At 40.6% G+C, this 20,334-nt stretch overlaps 1 protein-coding gene and 1 long non-coding RNA gene across 2 annotated transcripts in view; one reads left to right on the forward strand and one right to left on the reverse strand.

Annotated features, from left to right (window-relative positions):
* Nucleotides 1–2,687: 2,687 nt before the first annotated feature.
* On the forward strand, nucleotides 2,688–4,748 carry LOC111914157 (uncharacterized). Its single transcript, XM_023909905.3, has 2 exons — nucleotides 2,688–2,815; nucleotides 3,628–4,748. Exon 2 carries the CDS (start codon nucleotides 3,685–3,687, stop codon nucleotides 4,525–4,527), a length of 843 nt encoding a protein of 280 aa, XP_023765673.1. The 5' UTR covers nucleotides 2,688–2,815; nucleotides 3,628–3,684; the 3' UTR covers nucleotides 4,528–4,748.
* A 1,121-nt stretch (nucleotides 4,749–5,869) lies between these two features.
* LOC122194768 (uncharacterized) overlaps nucleotides 5,870–20,334 on the reverse strand; it is a 33,686-nt gene continuing 19,221 nt past the window's right edge. Inside the window, exon 3 of the long non-coding RNA XR_008224914.1 lies at nucleotides 5,870–17,462. This is a non-coding gene — a long non-coding RNA (uncharacterized LOC122194768). The remainder of the gene's footprint in view (nucleotides 17,463–20,334) is intronic.

Raw genomic sequence — 20,334 nt, forward strand, 5'->3', positions numbered from 1 at the left:
TACTTCTCCTATTCCATCCAATGTAGGACCGAGCACATTTTATGAAGCTGGTGGTTCCTCAGTTCCTTCGGGATCATCTCCTCTTAGGCCCTATCATGAATGTTGCCTCTGAGAGGCTTGCTCTACATTTGGCCCACGAACAAAGCTCAGTGCCTTCCTCCCAAGCTAAGGGAATTTTTATTGAGGAAGGCCAAAAGAGGATGATCCCACCATAATTGAACTTTAAAAGGAAATCAACGTGCTTAATCAGAAGAATATTGAGCTTGATATCCGGGTGGCTGATCTTGAAGCTGAAGAGGTCCAACTTAAAATTCAGGTTGCAGATCTTGATGCGGATAAAACCCTAAAACCTCAGCAAATTTCGGATCTACAAACCCATTTAGGAGCCTTGACTGCAAGTTATTTTGATCTTAAGAAGAAGCTGACAGAAGAATTTGGCGACAAATTCAAGTCTTCTGTTCAACATTTCAAAGCTGGCTAGTCTACTAATCAACAAGTTCAATACCCCCTGTTAACCCACCCACTCAAAGAAGAGCTACGATTGTTGAACGCTTCAACAAGGAACCAGCTCAAGCACCAAACATTGTTGCACTCAAGCGTGCCAAGTTAGCAGCTTCTGACAAGAAAAAGCAACTTCTTTTCAAGAAATCCTCTGATTAGAATGCTCCTGGAAATCAACCCAAAATCACCGTTATTGGTCTTGAAAAGAAGAAATTTGGACACAGGTATGGTGATAGGACAGGAATTGTCTCATAGGGCTTTCATGACAGGCTAAACATGTGGTTGGTGAGACGCAAAAGCAAAAATGTGGAGTACTACAAAGACTTCCATGATTTCAGTTCCTGGACTAGGGTTAATCTTTCAGAACTAGCAAGCGCTCCATTTGCAAATCCTTCTGGAGATCCAAAGGCAAATCATTTCAAGATGTTCATGGAGGATCAAGTAAAGAAAGGATTCTCTAGTATGAAGATTGCTGAGTCTTTTATTAAGAGCTTCCCTAATGTACTGGATCCCAAGACAAATAAGCCTTTTTCAGACTGTTATGTGGCCACCAACCAATCATGTCAGGCAGATTCCAGTGCTGCAGAACTTTAATGATGGATCTCTCGCTAAAATGCATTACTGGGTCTATGATGAAACAATTGCGACTACTATCATAAAATTCCAAGATGGTTGCTTTCGCCTATACGACAAAAAGGACCTACTTCAATTTGGCAAGTGGGATATTCATCAGTTGGCCTTACATCAGATCAAGGTAGTTGAAGATATTTTCGAGCCTACTGCAAAAGAGTACACAACAATGGTTGCTGAAATTATAGCAAAGGAGATGTGGCAAAGGGCAATGGGAGGGTCTGACGTGCTTATAATTGAAAAAGACTGAGTTTCAGCTAGCCCCAAACCAAGGGGGAGATTGAAAGGTCCATGTTATGGTTTGGGCTAGGCTTTTAGATGTATAGGTCATTTGTACTTTGAGTCTTGTAATAGAAGTGTTTTTGGTGTGTTTACGGCTAACAGTGTGTTTACGGCCAAGAGTGTGTTTACGGCCGTAAACCTGTTTATGGTCATGTTTTCTTCCCTATATATAGGATCAGTCTGTGTCTGTTAGTGGTTGTTGATGACCCATAGAGTTTACGGTCATTATCAGAGTTGTACCACACGTTTTCTGAATACAAACGTGTGCAAGCTTTGATTCATTCTTTTTCTACTTAATTCTCATCTTAATTGATTGTTAGATTGCTTGATCACTAGTTAAGATCATGTTTCTAGAACCTTACAATATTACTTTGAGTAAAATTGTTTTCAACTAGGCGCCTATAGAATCCTATATATATATATATATATATATATATATATATATATATATATATATATATATATATATATATATATATATATATATATATATATATATATAAACAATCTGATGATATGATAATACCAATGTTTTAAAAACCGGTTTTTTAGTTTAACCGGTATGGTGACTGGTTCCCGGTTCGACCGTCCGATAAATCGGTTTCTATAATTTTTATTGTTTTTTTCTATTTTTATACACATACATACATATATAAATCGTGATTTGACGTTTATAAGTTCAAACATTAAAAATATACATAAAATTAAGTTGTAAATCAATTCAAATACATTAAAATAACACACAACCAAAAGTTTTACTGTTTACATCAATCCATATACGTCAAAAAGAAAATAAAGTATAGTACCGAAACAAAATATAGTTTTTTATGAATAGAGAACACATCAAAAAACTTTATAATATTCACCATATGTTTTTATTTAGAGAAAACAAAATAGATTTGAAAAAAATTACCAAAGTTTATTATGCAAATGATTTTTTTCCGGATGTTTTTATTCGGTTTAACCGGTTCAACTGGTTTATTTTGACTGGTTCAACTGGATTTTTCTAAAAACTGGTCGGTTCAATCGGGTTCAGAAATCAACGTAAAACCGGTGATAGTTGAACTGTTTCTTTCTCCGATTCCCGGTCCAACCGGTTCGACAGGCCGGTTCAAACCGATTTTTTAAAACATTAGATAATACGATCCTGTCACGATCCTACAAAAAAATCCAAATAAAATCGGGATCAATTTACGATGACAACAGATCACAACCACGATTCGACCTATAACATCCAATCCATTTCAAGATCCGTCTGACCGTCTTTAAATGACCCATACCCGGCCAAGTGCATGAGGGGCAAGGACGCAACGGTCAACTTTAAAATAGGGTTTCCAAATAAAAAAACCCAATTGCGTTACTTCACTTTCTGTCTGTGCAGATTTCCTCTCGCTTATCGAAGGTATGCATCTCTCGTTCCATCTCTGAATCGATATGATTAAAGAATCTGCGTATGTCCATCATGTTACTGTGTTTATATCTGGAGGTTGTTGGATCTGCTTTTGATGTTACATAAAGATGCGTAACGTTTCTAGGGTTTTAACGAGTTAATGAATATTTGGAATAGGTTAGTGTTTGAGTTCTCAGATGATTTTAGGTGTTATATTAGACCAGCATTTGGCTTTCATTTTAGATAAAATGGTTCTGCGTGTTAATGAGCTATGTGATGTGAATAATTACGACTAATTATGTCTGAACTTTGCTGGAACTTTACGAGAGGAATCACTTAGCCATTTAGAGTATTTTTGTTTAATTTGCTCTTCGTTTTTCGCAATTTGTGTGGCTAATTACTCATTAGCATCTTGTCTCAAACTTCTATTTACAATCTTCATCTTTAATTCAGACCTATATATATATATATATATATATATATATATATATATATATATATATATATATATAGATATATATATATATTGTCATTCTGATTGATGTTGTCTACACAATGATGTCTCTGACATATGTGAACACTAATTCCTATCAATATATCTCTTTTCTTGGGCACACTTATTGTATTACAATGGTTCTTTAGAATCTCTTAATCCATGATATTATGCCCCAATTTAGGCTTTCTGTAGACTGCTAAATTTTCTACCAATAGAGAGGATATTCGCTTCTATTAAAGTTTCTAGGGACATAGAAAAGGCTAAAACAAAGCTTTTGCTTCTATTAATATCTATTTTTTCTAACAATAATATTACAATCTTTTTTCAGCTTCCAGGGTTCCTTGTTATCTTCATCTACACCTTCTCAGTTCACCACACAACCACCATGTCTGGGAAAGAAGAAAAAGGCGGCACACAGGATGCCGCTGAGAGAATCAAGGCGGCAACACTCTCGGCCGCCAAGGGCCTCAGCCGTTCTCAGGCGGAACGAGCCGCCGCTGCCGCCGCCCGAAATGTGAACGCCTACGGGCAGAAAGAAGAAGGTCCAAGCAGATGGCAAGAAAGGAAAGAAGCAAAGAGACAAATGTATCTCATGAGTACCGAAAAACAAGTAAGACTTGGTGAAAGAAAAGACCTCAAAACCTCAACACCAACTGCTACAAATTGCCAAAAGTGTTTCCAACCAGGGCATTGGACTTATGAATGCAAAAACGAACGTGTTTACATTTCTCGACCTTCTAGAACACAACAATTGAAAAACCCCAAGTTGAGAATGCGGGCCCCGGTTTCGTATGATTTGGATAATCCAGAGGTTGGGAGAGAGGAGAAAGGGGATGGGAATGTTAAGAAGAAGAAGAGTAAGAGTGGAGATAAGAGTAAGAAAAGGAAGCATGGGTCGAGGTCGGAATCGGAATCGGAATCAGGATCGGGGAGTGGTAGTGATAGTGAGGCTTCAGTGTTTAGTGAGTCGGAATCGGGTACGGAGTCGGGGTCTTCTGAAGGGAGCGATTCGAGTGATAGTTCGGATTCCGATTCCGGGGACGATAGGAGGAGGAGAAGTAAGAAGGACAAGAAGAAGAAAGCGAAAGAGCCGAGGAAAAGGAAACACCGTCGGCATAGTAGTTCCGATTCGTCGGAGTCGGAATCAGAGTCGGAGTCGGAATCAGAATCGGATTCCGATGACAGTAGAAGTCGGAGGAAGGGCAAAAGGCATAGCAGAAAGCATTGAAAGCATTCAAGAGAGGTTTTCAAAGTCCAGCAAATTCAGGTTGATGAAGCATTTAGATTCTGGATGGGGGTTAAAAGTAAAAAACCATTGGTTTTCAGTATTTTGCTATATTGTTGATTGGAACAAGTGCATGCATGCATGGTTTGAAGTTTTCTTTCTTTTCTTTGTATGATACAGTAATATACTTTTAGAATTATGAATGAGTTATTGTTTACTCACAACACTGTGTCTTAGTCGGAGACTTCACAAAAACCGTTTACTCTTGAGGAAAAAGCATATTTGTATATTTTTTTTTTGCCAAATAAGTCTATTTGATTTTTCACTCAAAATACGTTAAAAGCCCAATAATCATGCATAATGCATTTAATTCTTAAGAGCTTAATTGATTTCCCCTTTAACCCTTATAACCTCTATAACTCATTTTACATTGTCCCACAATTGAAGCTTAACGCTTAAAATATGAAATCTCATACAAAAAGCTCAATTTCAAACCTTATGATATACCCATAAATCAAAGGTACTCATTTTAAGAGTTTGGGTTTTACAATGTATTCATTATTGAAACAAGAATTTTTTTTCCTTCGGTTTTTTCTCGTTTACTACAGTGGTAGGGATAAGTATTATAGTCAGGAACATCGAGTGAACTAAGAGAAAAGCATTTGTGGTTGATGATGAATTAGAGGACTATGATATTGATGAACAAACAAGTTCTCAACATCTAAAGGTTCCTTTTGATGCATTCCTTTATGATTTTTGCCATGTCCGTGTTTACAAGGAGAGACATAATAATGATGAGCAAGCCTGTAAAGAAGAAAGTGTGTCTGGTAATTAAAGGGAAATGAAGGAGGACATGACCTATCTGTTCATTGGAAGACGATGAAACCACATCTTAGACAAAGGTTTTCTAGTCTGGAGGAATTAAGGTTCTTCCTTACAAACTATGCTTTTAGCAATGTATATCTAATTAAGGTGACCAAATCCTCTACTCAAAGGCTTCAAGCCAAATGTGGTTTTTGATAGGTTTCCTATGTGTTCATGCAACATAGATTTTTTTACCTTCGCTGATTTAAATTATGGGTTTTTTAGATTAGCTTTGATACCCACATTTTTTATTGAAAAAGGTGGATAACAAAGAAATAAGGGATGATCTAGCATTTTTTTTTTCCATTTCTTTATTTCTTTTTTTTATCGGATTTTTTGTTTTATTTTTTATATGATTTAGTCATTTTTATGTTCCAAATAGATTATATATATATATATATATATATATATATATATATATATATATATATATATATATATATATATATATATATATATTGATTTTGCACTTTATTTCATCATTTTGTTTTATTTTGATTGTATCTAAGTACCCATTTTTTTATTTGGGTTGCTAACTAAAGGGTAGAGTAATCGGCTAAAGAAAAAATAGAAAAAACATACATCTTTTTGTAGTCAATGATGTCCTTTCTTGAGAGCTTGTTATTTCCACCTTGTTTGGATGAAAAGACGCAAACCATAATCCCTATTTTGGTTCACATCCAAGAACACCAAAGAGAAGAACAAAGAAAACTAGGAGAGAGGCTAGATCAAAACTTCTACTACCCTAGAGGGGCTAATAAAATAAATCACCTCAAATAAAGAAGAGGGGACGAGGACAAAATTTTCAAGCCTTGGAATGAGCAAAATGGTTTGATCCCTAGCGTTCTATTTCTAGGCTATAGTTGCTTAGCCCCAAAGCATCTCCAAACCTATGTGGGATAGCCTAAAATTCTTCCACATCCTTATCATGTAGGGATTCTAGAATATTCCAATCAACTAACTTTTAATTTACCAATATTCAAATCCTTGAATTAATTAACTCCTAATTAATTCCAAAATAGTTTCTAATTAATTTATTAAGCCACAAGAAATTAATAAATTAATTTCTCCTAAATTCTTTTATGCTCAATTGAGTCATGAAGGCAACCCAAAAAGATTTTGTTATTATTAGAAATGTGTAACATCCGGATTCCCAGGTACATTATTTATTCTTTATTTTGGAGGGACTCGGCGAGTTGATGCTTAGACTCGCCGAGTAGAGTCGCGATTTCCATCCGGGTTAATGACCGGACTCGGCAAGTCCGCGCTGTTTAATGAAGCTCTAATTCTCGGGGATTGAGACCTATTTAAAGGGGCTTATAGCCACCAATTGCGACTATCAGACCCCTGAGTGAAACCCTAAGCGATCTAGAGCATTTGTGAGGAAGAAGAGGCCATTTTTGACCCTTGTGTGGGTGTTTTTGCAAGAAGCAGGTGACCAAGGCAAGAGGGAGCTGAAGAGGGTGCTATTCTGTGGATTTCAGAGCCTAAGGACTTCATATTGAGGTATATATTCGATCCTTCTTCAGTTTTGGGTGTTAATCCTTGAGAGTTAGGGTTTCTAGCCCATTTAGAGTGTGAATGATGGTGCAATTGGTCCCTTCTTGTGTTGAGGCTTCGGATCTAGATCCAAAGAGGTCCAAAGACCTTAACTCCTTGATCTTTATGGGGTGACTTTGGGTAATTTGAGCTTAGGGTGACATATTGAGGCCATTGCTTCAAATAGAGCCATTGGGTCTTTCCATGGGCATCAAGATCCAGACTTTACGTGTTTATATTGCTTAAGGAGGCCAGATCCATGGGTTAGAGGAACGGATCTGTCCTCAGGAGGTCATTTGAGCTTGATCATGGCATGAACTCGCCGAGTCCCAAGAACAGACTTGACAAGTAAGGCTAGGGTTTTCCCATAGTTCACTCAGTGAGTAACTTGCCGAGTTGGGGGAATGACTCGGTGAGTCAGAAGGAAATAGAGGACTGGAGCTCAAGGCGAAACTCGCCGAGTTCATAATAGGACCCGACGAGTTGAGTCGGGGTGGCCCTGCGATTCATGCCAGGTGTTACCCGTCGAGCAGGGGAAAGACTCGACATGTCATGCGAGACTAGAGGGATAGTGGACACGCGTAGACTCGCCGAGTCGCCCAAGTGCACTCGGCGAGTCGGGTCAAAGTTTGACCGTTGACTTGAGGGTTTGGTCAACAATGGGGTCTTCGTGTCAAGAGAGGGGTAAAATGGTCTTTTACCCTTCTGAGGGTGCCAAGAGAGGGTTGAGTCTAGTCTCGAGAGTTATATTTATGAGAGTATTTACTTTATGTGATTAGGCGGAGGCTAGACCATATTTCTACCGAGTCAAAGATTTACCGAGACATTTGAGGTGAGTCTTCTCACTATACTTTACCTAGAGTGGTAACAAAGTTATGTGACAGAGTTATTGTATGCTATCTATGCGATGTGTGGCACTGCATTATTTCTATGTGATTTATGTTGTGTGTATATCAGAGTTAGGACCGGAAGGTCCACAGAGCTAGGACTAGAGGGTCCATAGAGTTAGGTTTAGAGTTATGTGCCAGTGTATTTGTATGCTATTTATTTTATGGGATTTATTGTGGTATGTGATATGCATGATTCAGAGTTATCAGAGTTAGGACCTTTGGGTCCATAGAGTTAGGGCCAGAGGGTCCACAGAGAGTTGGGACTGGAGGGTCCCACTGAGACACACTGACCAGAGGGTCAACAGAGTTAGAGCCTTGAGTGGCTAATATGTGATAGAGTGGTATTTTGGGGAACTCACTAAGCTTCGTGCTTACAGTGTTTGTGTTATATGTTTCAGGTTTTCTCAAGATCACGGGACGACACCGGCTCGATTGTACACACCAGAAGAAGCGTTGGTTTTGAGGATCTTGGCATATTAATTGATTGAACAAAAGAGTCATGTATTGTAATTTAAACAAAAAGGGAGATTTTTATGAAAAGTGTTAAAGAGATAAACGATTTTAAACGAAAATTTTGTTTTAAAAATTAGGTGTTACAAGTTGGTATCAGAGCCTTGGTTTGAGGGATTCGGATGCACCTTTGGGTAATCTGGACTCAAACTGAGGAAGTAAGAAGAGTTTTCAAAGAAATGATTTTCTAAAAGTGAATAAGAGTTCAAAGAGAAAGCAAGAAAGAGCAGTGTGTACAATCAGCCAGAGCCCGAACGGTGATTTCCCAAAATACCCTTACTTTTGTATTATGAGATATTTATGATACATTTTATGAGATATTATGCATGCTAGAGACAGGATAGGTATTTCATATCTTAGGACTAGAGTGGTCTGATTTGTGATGCATTAGCCTACGAGTTGCTGTTATATGTGATGTGCTTCTGAGAATGTGATGAGTGAGAGTATTCAGTTGGAATCCTTTTGGGGGATTTGAGTAGAGGAGTAATCTAGGAGAGATGCCTAGATGAGTATTGTGGTGCTTATCAAAAGAATAGTTAAAACCCGCGAGGGGTAGAGTTGCAGAGTTTGGTGGTACTTTTGAGAATGAGCAGAGCAAGCGGAGTTATCACTCAGAGTGAGTTCTATGTATTCTTCGATGCCCGAATGTTGCTTGCTTCGTGCTTTGTGGAACTCTCGATGATGGGAGTCATCTACCATGTGAATATGACGATATTCAGGAGGTAGATGGTTGGCATCATTAGGAGCTCTTCAGCGGCTGATGGCGGAGAAGTGGGAAAACCAAGGAAGGGCCAAGGGGGTAACCTTAGCCAGATGAGTACGCTGGTAGAGTAGAGCATTTCGCTGAGGAGCGAGCACACATGACGAAATTAGGGAACGAGAAGGTTGAGCAACTACTTAGGAGCTCTGGGATGGTCCGTGTGGAAAGTATGGGTAGATGTGGCAGGTAGTATGGGCCCGTACTACCGAAAGTAGAGGACCCATACTCGATACAAGGAGTATTCTGAAGGTTCTAAGGAGTAGATTGAGGAGTGATGTTATGGTTTGAGTACCATACATTGGAGCAGATTGAGGAGTGATGTTATGGTTCGTGTACCATGCATCGGAGCAGATTGAAGAGTGATGTTATGTTTCGAGTACCATGCATCGGAGCAGATTGAGGAGTGATGTTATGGTTTGAGTACCATGCATCGGAGCAGATTGAGGAGTGATGTTATGGTTCAAGTACCATATATTGTAGCAGATTGAGAAGAGATGTCATGGGCTGAGTACCATGGTTCTTAGCAAATGATGCTTGTGATTCTCCGGTTGTCCGGTCAGGATTGATTGGTGGAATTTGGACGCAATGGGGTTTTAGGCCTGAGGGCCATGATTGAGTTCGAAGAGGCATCCCTTGAGAGGGAGGTCGAGAGCATTTCAAAGTATTTTGGTAAGATGTCAGATGTAGTCAGAAGACTTAGGGATTAGTAGAGAAGGCATTTATGGGGGATTGCGGTCTGAGTGAGCAATCAGCCGATGGAGGAGATGTCACCTTCTGTGGCCTGATGGGTACTATTTATGTTTCCTGTGGGAAGTAGGAGAGGCGTGAGATTTCAGTTTTGGGTTTAGGAGTAAACCCTACGAGTTGACATTGATGGCGATTTTTTTCCACCAGAGTATCAAGCAGCATGTCTGCCGCGAGAAAACGATCTACCATGAGCAGGTAGTCAGTGGGGACTGAGATGGTCAAGGACCACATTGCACCCTAATTGAGTATAGTAGGGCGTGTGGTAGCGGTATCAGCGGGTAATCCAGTCGAGTATATCAGAGCGGTGGCTCTTCTGTCTATGATGGGTATTAAGTATGGTAGTGGAGTCCCTATTCTTGTGATGATTCACGTGTTGGATCGGGGGTTGAGAAGTTGAGGATGAGGAGTATGATGATTTATTGTTTCAGTCTAAGAGTCAGTGATAGTACTGGACAGTCGGGATGTTCAGTATTGGGATGGTATGAGATTTCGAATGGCTAGAGGCAGTCGTGATGAGAAGTTCCTGAGGATTTCTTCAGAGATTTAGGGTATTTGAGGTTTCTTGATCTCTGCGTGGGGAGATTATTAGGCGTTGTGTGGCACCTTCCAAGCGTAGGTGCGATGTTTCCGGAGGAAATCGTCTGTGGGGTAGAGTGTTAATGCGTCAATTGGTGATGGTTCGAACCCTAAGTGGGGGAGAACCGGGTATTTTATTGAGGGAACCAGAGACTTGTGCAAGAGCAATTAGGGGTTGGATACAGAAACCTGCGGCTCGAATTCATGAGACCAGGGTCATTGGTGATCAAGGACAGGTGCAGAGCGAGATAATGCATGTGGTATATGTCTGAGAAAAGGATGGGTGTCTGCACGGTAGGTGGCCAATGGTCAGGAATCTGGTAGTGGTCAGGGCCGTTTCAAGTGGAAGACTCGTAATGATGGTATGGGCAGTTGAGAACTTATGGGTCGAAGTATGGATTGTATATGCCCCTTTTTGGGGTGGATAGAAGATTATCGAGCAGCCAACTCCCGGGCCGGTATGTGTATTCTTGCTTGGATTTTGAGCAGTAGGGGAAAGGGTTTTGGAGGATCATCAGCGTGCTCTGAAGCGTTAGCGCTTTCTTTGTATTCCAATTGAGTGTTTGGATACACTGAAGTTGCGCATTGGATATAGTGAAGAATTATTTATGGGGTTTAGAGGAAATGTATTGTTGTATCTGTATGGTGCTGGGAGTAGCAGATCAGTGGTTGAGACAGGACATCGTGATGTTCTGTAATGGTGTTCCGTGGTACCCGAATATAATGTCCCGATTTCGGAGTTATTTAGAATCTTGAGTTTGAGACAATTAGTGGTGTATCATGTATCTACGGTTCCAGTGGGAGCCCTTCGAGTATTGACATCAAGAGGGAGTATTTAAGAAAGTGGATCTCGGCAGGGGTAGGTATTTTGCTATAGCGGTTGCCACCAGAGTATGTGATGCATATGTGGGACAAGTGTGTGTAACTATCTATGATAGTCTACGGAGTATGAGTTAGTGGACGTAGTGTGGCGTTGTAATGAGAATGAGAGTATGGGTTGAAGCTACGGGAAGCTGTAGTATCCACTAGTCAGAGGGTGTTGTGATGCTACGGGGAGCCGTAGTACTCACAAGTCAGAGAGAGGGAGTCGTGGTACTACGGGGAGCCGTAGTACTCACTAGTCAGTTGGTGTTGTGGTGCTACGGGGAGCCGTAGTACTCACTAGTCAGAGGCTGTCGTGATGTTGCGGGGAGCCATAGTACTCACTAGACGGCATGAGAGTGTGATGATGGAGTGTTCTCCGATCAGTGTATGATGCAGAAGAGTTTTAGGCTTGAGTAGCCCTAATATTGAGTTTTTGGAGCCTGGTGGTTGAACCAGGGGCGGGACTGGGGTCTCCGTCTCTGTCTGGGCTAAGTTGATTTTTGGTTGGATTGTAGTTTCATTTGAGAATTTTGTGACTTGTGTGTCATAGGGCCGAGATAGTTGATGCGAAGAGGAAGTCAGTGGGAGCTCTTCTACGGAGAGCCTGGCAGGGTTGTACGTGAGGGAGGTGGTATCGCGGCTCGGAGTACCGATCTCGATTGTCTCAAATCGAGATGTACGTTTCACTTCCAGATTCTGGAAGAAATTCCATGAGGAGTTGGGCACGAGGTTGCATTTTTAATACCGCCTACCACCCACAGACTGACGGGCAGAGCGAGCGAACGATTCAGACGCTCAAGGACATGCTTCGGGCATGTGTATTGGGTTTTGGAGGGAGTTGCGACACGTACTTACCCTTGGCTGAGTTTTCCTATAACAACAGCCATCATTCGAGCATCGGTATGCCACCCTTTGAGCTGTTGTATGGGAGGAGGTGTCGGACTCCCATTTGCTGGGGAGAGGTAGGGCAACGTGCAATAGTTAGTACAAAGATTGTGCTTCAGACAACCGAGCAGATTCAGCAGGTCAGACAGAGGTTACTGACGGCCCAGAGCCGTTAGAAGAGTTATGTGGATAGACGACGGTCAGAGCTTGAGTTCCAGGTCGGTGACTTCGTACTCCTGAAGGTATCTCCTTGGAAAGGAGTGATCCGGTTTAAAAAGAGGGGTAAGTTGGGACCCCGGTATATTGGTCCTTTCAGGGTGACCACCAGGGTGGGCAGGGTAGCATACCGTTTGGAGCTACCTGCGGAGTTGAGTCGGATTCATGATACCTTCCACGTGTCTCAGTTGAGGAAGTGTATTGCCGACGCGTCGGTAGTGGTACCATTAGAGGATATTTAGGTGGACGCGAGCCTGAACTATGCTGAGAGACCGGTGGCGATTATGAATTGGAAGATCAAGGTTCTGATGAACAAGGAAGTGCCCCTGGTGCAGGTCCAGTGGCAACATCGGAAAGGGTCCGAGCTAACTTGGGAGCCGGAGCGAGAGATGCGTGAGCAGTATCCAGAGCTGTTTTCAGAGTAAGACTTCGAGGACGAAGTATGATTCTAGTGGGGGAGAATTGTAACATCCGGATTCCCAGGTACATTATTTATTCTTTATTTTGGAGGGATTCGGCGAGTTGATGCTTAGACTCACCGAGTAGAGTCGCGATTTCCAACCGGGTTAATGACCGGACTCGGCGAGTCGAGTACTGGACTCGGCGAGTCTGCGTTGTTTAATGAAGCCCTAATTGTCGGGGATTGAGACCTATTTAAAGGGGCTTATAGCCACCAATTGCGGCTATCAGACCCCTGAGTGAAACCCTAAGCGATCTAGAGCGTTTGTGAGGAAGAAGAGGCCATTTTTGATCCTTGTGTGGGTGTTTTTACAAGAAGAAGGTGACCAAGGCAAGAGGGAGCTGAAGAGGGTGCTATTATGTGGATTTTAGAGCCTAAGGACTTCATATTGAGGTATATATTCGATCATTCTTCATTTTTGGGTGTTAATCCTTGAGAGTTAGGGTTTCTAGCCCATTTAGAGTGTGAATGATGGTGCAATTGGTCCCTTCTTGTGTTGAGGCTTCGGATATGGATCCAAAGTAGTCCAGAGACCTTAACTCCTTGATCTTTATGGGGGTGACTTTGGGTAATTTGAGCTTAGGGTGACATATTGAGGCCATTTCTTCAAATAGAGCCATTGGGTCTTTGCATGGGCATCAAGATCCAGACTTTACGTGTTTATATTGCTTACGAAGGCCAAATCTATGATTTAGAGGAACGGATCTGACCTCAGGAGATCATTTGAGCTTGATCATGGCATGAACTCGCCGAGTCTCAAGAACAGACTCGACGAGTAGGGCTACGGTTTTCCCATAGTTCACTCAGTGAGCAACTTCCCAAGTTGGGGGAATGACTCGGTGAGTCAGAGGGAAATAGAGGATTGGGGCTCAAGGCGAAACTCGCCGAGTTCATAATGGGACTCGGTGAGTTGAGTCGGGGTGGCCTCGCGATTCATGCCAGGTGTAACCCATCGAGCAGGGGAAAGACTCGACGTGTCATGCGAGACTAGAGGGATAGTGGACACGCGTAAACTCGCTGAGTCGCCCAAGTGCACTCGGCGAGTCGGGTCGAAGTTTGACCGTTGACTTGAGGGTTTGGTCAACAATGGGGTCTTCGTGTCAAGAGAAGGGTAAAATGGTCTTTTACCCTTCTGAGGGTGCCAAGAGAGGGTTGAGTGTAGTCTCGAGAGTTATATTTATGAGAGTATTTACTTTGTGTGATTAGGCAGAGGCTAGACCATATTTCTACCGAGTCAAAGATTTACCGAGACATTTGAGGTGAGTCTTCTCACTATACTTTACCTAGAGTGGTAACAGAGTTATGTGACAGAGTTATTGTATGCTATCTATGCGATATGTGGCACTGTATTATTTCTATGTGATTTATGATGTGTGTATATCAGAGTTAGGACCGGAAGGTCCACAGAGCTAGGACCAGAGAGTCCACAGAGTTAGGTTTAGAGTTATGTGCCAGTGTATTTGTATGGTATTTATTTTATGGGATTTATTGTGGTATGTGATATGCATGATTCAGAGTTATCAGAGTTAGGACCTTTGGGTACATAGAGTTAGGGCCAGAGGGTCCACAGAGAGTTGGGACTGGAGGGTCCCACTGAGACACACTGACCAGAGGGTCAACAGAGTTATAGCCTTGAGTGGCTAATATGTGATATAGTGGTATTTTGGGGAAATTACTAAGCTTCGTGCTTACATTGTTTGTGTTATATGTTTCAGGTTTTCTCAGGATCACGTGACGGCACCGGCTCGATTGTACACACCATAAGAAGCATTGGTTTTGAGGATCCTGGCCTATTAATTGATTGAACAAAAGAGTCATGTATTGTAATTTAAACAAAAAGGGAGATTTTTATGAAAAGTGTTAAAGAGATAAACGATTTTAAACGAAAAATTTGTTTTAAAAATTTCGGTGTTACAAAATGTTATCAATAGTTAATGATATTGGACACTCTTTCCAATAGTCTCCCATTTGGATAAGTCATTAATTATATTAAGTCCATTACTTCTTCAACAATCAACAAAGAGAATGTCATGCAATGCAACTGCTGAACTTTGATCTAATCAAGATTCAACCCTTAGATAAGTGATCAACTATTCATTTGTTTTACAAGATATATGTATGAACCTAAGACATGGATAAGGGTCGGTCACAAAGTTCATGATTATGTTTCCTAATAAAGATTTGTGACGACTACTTCTAATTACTAAATTAAACACATCAGTTTCAGTCACGGCTCGGCAAAGCACTTTAGATGTTAACACTAAATCATCGAGGGGCCTATAGATATCATTTTTCATGTTAAGGTAAAAGGAAAAAATAAACTTTGACTACATAGTTTTCTTCTACTCACCTTGTCACACATGTATATACCCTTTATTACTACCATTTACGGATAGCGTTGGAGCATACCTATGGATAAAAGATTCGTAAAGCAAAAAAGCCTCATGTATCTCGGTTTGAAGCATAAGAGATATTATCATCTTAGAAGTACTTGTAACTTTATCCATGAAGCGAAATCTAAGTACGAGTTGTTCCAATACTTAAATCTCCATTAAGTACTAATAGTGTACCCGGGAGGGTACAACAAACATTTACTGACTCGTGTACAAAAAGCAATCAGTAACCTGGGATTTGCCGAACTCAATGGCAAGAGTTACACAGAGTAAGGCGAAAGTAGAACGGCGTGGTTGTTAGTGTGGTAAAAAACTTTGAAAAACTATAGATTTTTTTTTGTTCTGAACCCCAAACTCGGCATGTATGAGTTACTCACCGTGTTTGGGCGATTTTTCGCGATTTTGCCCAGGAATCCGTTTCAACACGGCGAGTTTGGGTTCCCCAGCTCAGCGTGTTGAACTTTTAAAAATATATAAGTTTTTAAACTCAGTGAAAGGGGTTTTAACCCTAAAAAGGAAAAATTGATCGTTTTTACCAGCCACACCCAGAACCCACCGAGTTCTCTCTCAAGAACAACTGTTTTTCTACTCCGTACGGTTGTACTCGATTTTCTCCAGCAAAGGTAACATTTTTAGTCCCTCAACATGTTAAAGTTAAGATTTTTATGAGTTTGGTGTTTAATTTGGATGAAAAACCCGATTTTTGAACTTGGCATAAATTCTAGGGTTTCAATTTGGTTAAATTAGGTTGTTTAAACCGGTTTTTATTATGATTAAAAGCATGTTATAATACCCTAAACAAACCACTGAAGTTGTTTGAAGTTGGATTGGTCATAAGGGTTCGATTCATAACTGTTTTCTCGAAATGTTCATCGAACACGTCGAGTTGTTCATACAACTCGGTGAGTTTATTTTTCAGAGTGCCCAAATTTGCTTAAAATTTTATTTTTAACTTTATTTGGTATTGGTTTGTCTCCCATGTTGTTTGTTGTGCAGAAAAAATGAGGAGATGTGGAAGAGGCCAACAAGTTCCTAGGGACCAAGGGGATTTTCCTTGGTACAACTTCCCACAAGTTGTCTCTTAAAGAACTTTGACAGAATGGAGAATCAAATTAGAGAAGTTAAAAGAAAAAAGAGTTCTATATTGCTAACGAAGTGGAATGTACATGGTTAGAGCAGGTTGGGTTAGTTGAAGCCATAAACCCATATTCGACAAAGGTGTTTATGAATGATGGGGTGAGGGTCACATGTACTGCATGGAGGAGGTTGTTTCAAATATAGGAGTCGGTTTACATAGAACTATGTCTGGAGTTTTAAGCCACAGTTCAATTAGGGGGGTGATGATCCTTTTGATACGCACAACTTGACTTTTTGTTTGGGAGGAGCATATAGGGAATGTAGCATTGTTGAATTAGCATGGAGGATGGGTCTCTACAATAGGTCGGAGGCCATGACGGAAGATTTTGGTACATTTCTGGAACATTGTCATAGGGAGTTTCCAGATGGGGTTAATGGAGTAAATTGGTGGACAACGATTGCAAACGGGGTGTATATTCCATCGGCGACACAAGAGGGTAGTATCTGGTCACCGGTCCACCGACTCCTTCACCGATTCATTGCATGCTCCATCAATATGAAAAAAGACGATGACACGGTTCCAAACCTTGATTTATTTTTCTTGTAAAGCAACATCACACCCAACACTTTTTGTAATATACCATACTGCTTGGCAAAATATTTGGCGAAGAGAGGGGTGAAGGATAGGAAGGCATCACGAATTTATGGGGGCATGTTTGTGACAAAGTTGGAAAAGTCATACGGGATATTTAAGGATGGGGCCAAAAGTTTTCTAACAATGATGCACACGCGCCCATTTACCACACATTTTTACAAGAGGGTGTGGATTGTGGAAGACAACAGAGGGGATACTTTTTCTATCCCTGATGATGATGAAGTTTTGGTACCATAGGAACTGGGAAGAAGAGTTCGGCCTCGGCTCGCACCCGTGCTTGAGGAGCCACCGGTGATATCCGTTGAAGATGAAATGCCTATTGTAACAACGTAAATTTGCCAAACAATTTTTCACTTTAAAAATATAATTTCATTCATAATATTATCAAATCTCAATGTATCACATGACCACTCCATAAAACAAATCCCAAGATCACAATGCATAAAAACTCCACAAGTGTGTACAGATCATGCCGGCGCCTTCCCACGATCCTCACTGGTACCTGAAACACATAACACACAACACGGTAAGCATGAATGCTTCGTGAGTTCCCCAAAATACCACATACAACACATACGCCACTCGAGGCTACAGTACGACCCTCCGGTCGATGTGTCTCAGCGGGACCCTCCAGTCCCGTAGCTCGTTGGACCCTCTGGTCCGGTCATAGCTCGTTGGACCCTTCGGTCCGGTCTAGACCCTCCGGTCCAGTCTATACAACACATAGAATACATATAAGACGCACATAATCTCATACATACACATAGCACACAAGACCCTCCGGTCTACACATTGATACCACTCTAGGTAATGTATAGTGAGAAAACTCACCTCGAATGAAGTCGAATAAACTCTCGTGCTTGACGTCCCAACCTAGCCTCCTCCTATCATCCGAATAACATTCATGATCAATACCCTCTCATAGTCTCATCTCTAAAGATTGGGTAGAAGGCCATTCTACCCCTCCTTGAACTCTCTTGAATCAGCTTAACCAAAACCCTAAGGTTAACTGAAGTCAACGGTCAAACTTTGACCCGACTTGTCGAGTGCAATTGGGCGACTCGGCGACTCCATGCGGATCCTATGAATCCTTCTAGTCTCACTTGGCACGTCGAGTCATCCCTTCACTCGACGGGTTACTCCTATCATGAATCACGGGGCAACCCCGACTTGACTCATCGAGTCCACTTATGAACTCGGCGAGTTGCTCCCATGGCAACACTCAAATGACCTTCTAAGGTCAGATCTGCTTCTCTAACCTATAGATCTGCCCCTTCCATACACAATAATCATGTAAAGGTCCGACCTTTACATTCATGCAACACACATAGGGCTCCCTTTGGTGAAATCATCTCTAAAAAGGCAACCTAAGATCATTACTTCCATAGAACAACATAAAGCAGGTTGGATAAGGCTCTATGGACCTCTAAAGGTCCAGATCCAGAGTATAACACTTAAAGGGACAATATACTCATCATTTCAAGCCAATAAAAGGGTATAGAAAACCCTAAATTCAAGGATCTCATATTAAACAGAAGAAGGGATCGATTTACTACCTCAAAGTTGTAGATCCAAGCTGGAAACCTACAGAATAGCAATCCCCTTGACCTCCTTTTGCTGGGAACACCTTCTTCTTTGCACAATCACACTAACAAGGATCGAAAAGGCTCTCTCTCTCTCTCTCTCTCAACTCGGTCAAGCTCTCTAGGGTTTCTCTCTGGACTGGTAGCCGCAATTGAGTGCTATAAGGACCCTTAAATAGGGCACATGCCCAAAGATTTAGGGTTTCTGCCGCCAACACGGACTCGTCGAGTCACCCTGCCGACTCGTCGAGTCACCCTGCCGACTCGTCGAGTCACCCTGCCGACTCGTCGAGTCCATTCATTAATCCAGTCAGCAAATCGTGGTCCTACTCGACGAGTCTAGGCGTCGACTCGTCAAGTCCTTCTCTCTAACTCAAAATAAATGAATAACATAGAATACCTGGGAATCCGGATATTACACCTATGGACCCATACAACTTGTCCATGAGGCAATTTCAAGACAATTTGGCCCGTGGGGTGAATCACACCAACATGACCTTGGAATTTATGATGAGCCAAATTGAAAGTCTAGTGTGCTCAAGAGTCATATTAAAGTGATATTTCTAAATAATATATGATACTAATGGGTCACATTAACAACAACTTGATACAACTGATTATTTATTATAAATTGATTTTAATAAATAATCAATAAAACTCTTATAATTAAAATGGAAATTATTTATTTTTAGGAAATAATAATTTTCATTACCAAGTAACATAATATATCATATTGTATGATTTATAAGTCATGTATAAACTTTTGCACTAGTTGAATCCTTGTCTTTTTTCATAAAGACAAAGTTTATATTTTATAAACTTTGAGTTTATAAAATTTAAACTTAATCATCTCTTTTTCAACACCTTGGCCGAAAGTTGGTGACAAAGGAGGAGCATGAGCTTTCACTTAATTTATTCAAAAGAAATCACGCTTTAGAAGCATGCTTGGACATGCTTATGACATGGGGACATGTTTGTCTAAAGTTGAAGGACCTAACGGTTAAAGACTTCACTTTAAGACACTATATAATGAGGCTTGTATTCTTGAAAGCTTTGCCCCATTCTTCTTGCTAATGGTCGAGAGCATTCTTCCCTCTCATTTTCTCTTCTCTTGCTTTAAACACTTGAAGATTTGATGCTTGCATTTTGCTCTCTTTGAACCATACTTGGTGTTGGTTCAAAACTTAAGACTTTTACACAAAGAACTAGCATTCTACATCAAGTTGAATCATTGTTGGTGTCTCAAAGGTTAAACATTCTTTATCAACTTCTAAGCCCTCCCAAGAGGACCCAAAGAACTACAAAGGTCGTTATTTATTCACCTCTTCTTTGGTTGGTGTTTTAATCTTTCTATAAATTGTAAGAAGATCATTGGTGGGTATAAAATTTTTATGTTATTTCAAAATTAAAGTCTTCCGTTGCCATATTTTTCTAGTTTATTATTATATTTTTAAAATAAAACCCAACAATCGGTATTAGAGCCACCTTGCAAATTTGGTTAGAATTTTTGATTTTTGGAAATCTTAGTTTTTGGAGAATATGGACAACTTGTTTTTGTATAAAAATAAGTTCATACATATTTTCTATGACAACTTTTTCATTTTATGAAGTTTCATGCATCTTTTGTCATTTAAAGTTGTCTTAGAAAAACAAAGGTTGTTTGATGTGTATATTGAGGTATATGATGTGCATAAACTAGCCAATGACCAATGTGTTGTTATGTTGTTGTGTTGGTTATTTTTGTTATAAAATGGTTGTAATAATTTATTTATTCATATGGTGTGCAATAAT

Source organism: Lactuca sativa, chromosome 6 (assembly GCF_002870075.4).
Source record: "Lactuca sativa cultivar Salinas chromosome 6, Lsat_Salinas_v11, whole genome shotgun sequence".
NCBI classification, from domain to species: Eukaryota; Viridiplantae; Streptophyta; class Magnoliopsida; order Asterales; family Asteraceae; genus Lactuca; species Lactuca sativa.

What these genes read in the sequence shown, in the direction of transcription:
- LOC111914157 (XM_023909905.3), top strand. Translation starts at nt 3,685, where the DNA reads ATGTCTGGGAAAGAAGAAAAAGGCGGCACACAGGATGCCGCTGAGAGA.